Here is a 2,776-nt window from a genome sequence, read left to right as displayed (position 1 = left end):
GTCGAACCAACACAAAGAAAAACAAAATGAAAATATCCCTTATGAGAAGAATCCATACCTTAATCCAATATTAGACTACTCTACACCATCGAAAGCATTTCTCTCTGCAGTGAAGTGTGTTCTTTCGTCACTTCCTATTGCTTCAACAGTGTTTAGATATTTCGTGGAATTGGCAGTCAAAATTAAAGAAGGACCAGCTTTGATGCCAGCTAAAAATCTTGCAATATGTCTTTCTCCCTGTTTACTCTTTTGTGAAAAGACTGAATTGGTCGACTGTGGGTACGCCACTATTGCAATAGAGGAAATCATCAATGGATTTGAGTTTGTGTTCGACACAAGCAATGAAGTGTTTTCTAAAGAGAAATACAAAGAAGTATTTGGGAGGAAAATATTGAGAGCATCTGATGATAACAAACTGAGTGATTTTCTTAACACACCAATTCAAAGTCCACGATCTTTACAAAGTCCAAGGGAAAAGTTTTTTGAAAAGGAGGAAAATACTATGTTATCAAAAAGTTCTAAAAAGACGAAAAAGGTTAATACATTCTCTAAATTGTCACAGATCGATTTCGATGAAGAGAAAGAGAAAAATAAAAACAAGAACAGATTCTCAAAGAACATTCACAAGTTTGTGAAGTACAGAGAAAAGGAGAAAACATATCGAACATCAAAAACAGCAGAACAGAATGAAAAATTAAAAAAGGAAATTCTGGAGTTCCATAAAAAGTGTCAAGTCCAAAAAGTCGATAGCCCAAGAGAGTTACTCAAACATACCGAATCAAATGAAGAAGTGTTGATTGAAAAACCAGAATTGTTCGACACATTTGAGGCACCATCCCCTCTTAAAAGTTCACCTGAAATTGGAAAACGACCTAAAAGAGAAAAGATTGAAAAAAACAAATTTAAGGTTGTCGTGTAAGTTGTCATTGAATTTATTGATGTAATTTACTTCATGTTAAGTAAAACAAAATAAACACTTATAAGATAAAAATGTTTTAATAATCAATTATTTTATCATTTCTTTTATTACCGAAACTTTTTTATTGGTTATGAATTGTCCAAAAAAATAAAAATAAAATTGAAAGGTAGTACAATACAATATTGCATAAATACAGTAGGTTCGACACTCGTGGCATTTACTTTGAATTGTTTTTATTTGTTGAAATACATCGCCACGCTTTTTATATACAGTAAAACCTCTCAAAAGCGGAAGGGCTTGGTAATTTTGTTTTTCAAGAGCGGGCATTTTTAGCCAATCAAACCTTAGTTACCGCTCGATAGAGAACTCTATTTATAGTTTTAGTCTAAAAAATGCCCGTTCTTGAGAGAACCCATTCTTCAGAGGTACCGCTCTTGGGAGGTTTTACTGTATTGATTTTATTTTACATTCTTTAATTTTTGGTAAAATTATAGTTTTATGTATTATTCAAAAAACAGCCAAACTTTTTTTCACGACTTAATTATTTAAAATATGTTACAAACTTTTGTTGTGGTTTTAACAATGGATACTGTCAATATGATATGCCAGATAACAACAAATTAGTGTTCCAAGTGTTTCAATATTATCAATTGATTTAGTTTATCAAGATTTACGAAATATATCATCAAATTGTGTAATTCACTGATTGTTATCAACAAAAAGACAACAAATATAAAATTGAAATTGTGACATTCTATACATCTCATACAACTTCGATATGACAGAGGTTGATGAGATGTACAGCATAAATACAACACGTGCTATTTGTGTAAAAGATTTAATTAAATTACGAGTTGTGTGACAAAAAGAAGTGTACCTATGCATTTCTTGATATTTGGTATCAAGAAATGATATTTCACACGAATATGTCATTTTAATCAAAAATTCTAAGTACTATAAAAAAATTTCAGAATGCTTCGTGGATATTTTCTGTCTTAGAATTTCAAGTGCCAAGCTTTCATTGCACAAAGACAACACTTTTTTTTAATGAAAACATGTGTTGTCATTGTGAATATAGTTATGTTCTGTTGTATGGAATATTTTTTTAAAGGCACCATCACCCAATGTGATGACTCTGGAATGTTTTCATTGTTTGGGTGACTCCAATGTGCAAATAGATATTACATCAACAACGAAAACAAATATAGTAAAGGCAACACAAATTGTTCAGATTAAAAAGAGAAAACCGAGAAGTGTCAGAGTTGCATAACAGGTACAGTTTAATAAAACTGGAAGTGTCAAATCTACACCTGAAGGCATCTACAATTTATATGACGCAAGTGGGCAATGTATTCGATGTGTAGATTGGTATTATGTTTACAAGAAAATTTTTCAAAAGTGTAATAATAATGTTTGATTTGTAAAATAATCATATTTGTGAAAGAGTAATAACAAATACTTCATGAATGTAATGGAGTTTCTGAGAGTGTGTTCAACATTACTAATTGTGGTGAAATCTCAGAGACTTTTGGGTGTTTGTGGTGCTCTGATGTGAATATCAAAAGTGGGTAGAGTTGTGTCCAATGCAAGCAAAACTGCTTATTTTGTACAATAGCAAGTTGGTGTGACGAGTGTCGCAACAACGTGGTGTTATATGTTGTTTTATGTAATGAGTGATTGTAAATAAAACATTGTTTGAATGTTGCGAACTGTGGTATATCAAGAGTGACGAAAAAGTTTCTTGTGACACATTGATTAAGACTTAAAATACATATGATTGTGATATTTCGATGAATATTCTTATTGTTATTATTTAAGACAATTATAAGTTTTATTGGATTATATCAAATACAATCA

General features: G+C 31.0%; 1 protein-coding gene across 1 annotated transcript; it reads left to right on the top strand.

Moving 5' to 3' along the window:
- Positions 1-202: 202 nt before the first annotated feature.
- Positions 203-919, top strand: EIN_328710 (hypothetical protein; the record flags this gene model as incomplete). The annotated part of the gene is made up of 1 exon (XM_004185472.1): positions 203-919. One exon carries the CDS (start codon positions 203-205, stop codon positions 917-919), a length of 717 nt encoding a protein of 238 aa, XP_004185520.1.
- Between the last annotated feature and the right edge of the window lie 1,857 nt (positions 920-2,776).

The sequence above is a fragment of the Entamoeba invadens genome (assembly GCF_000330505.1).
Source record: "Entamoeba invadens IP1 unplaced genomic scaffold scaff_1105074725601, whole genome shotgun sequence".
NCBI classification, from domain to species: Eukaryota; Evosea; order Mastigamoebida; family Endamoebidae; genus Entamoeba; species Entamoeba invadens.
Note: the sequence above shows the minus strand (reverse complement) of the source record. Positions and strands in the feature narration are given on the sequence as shown.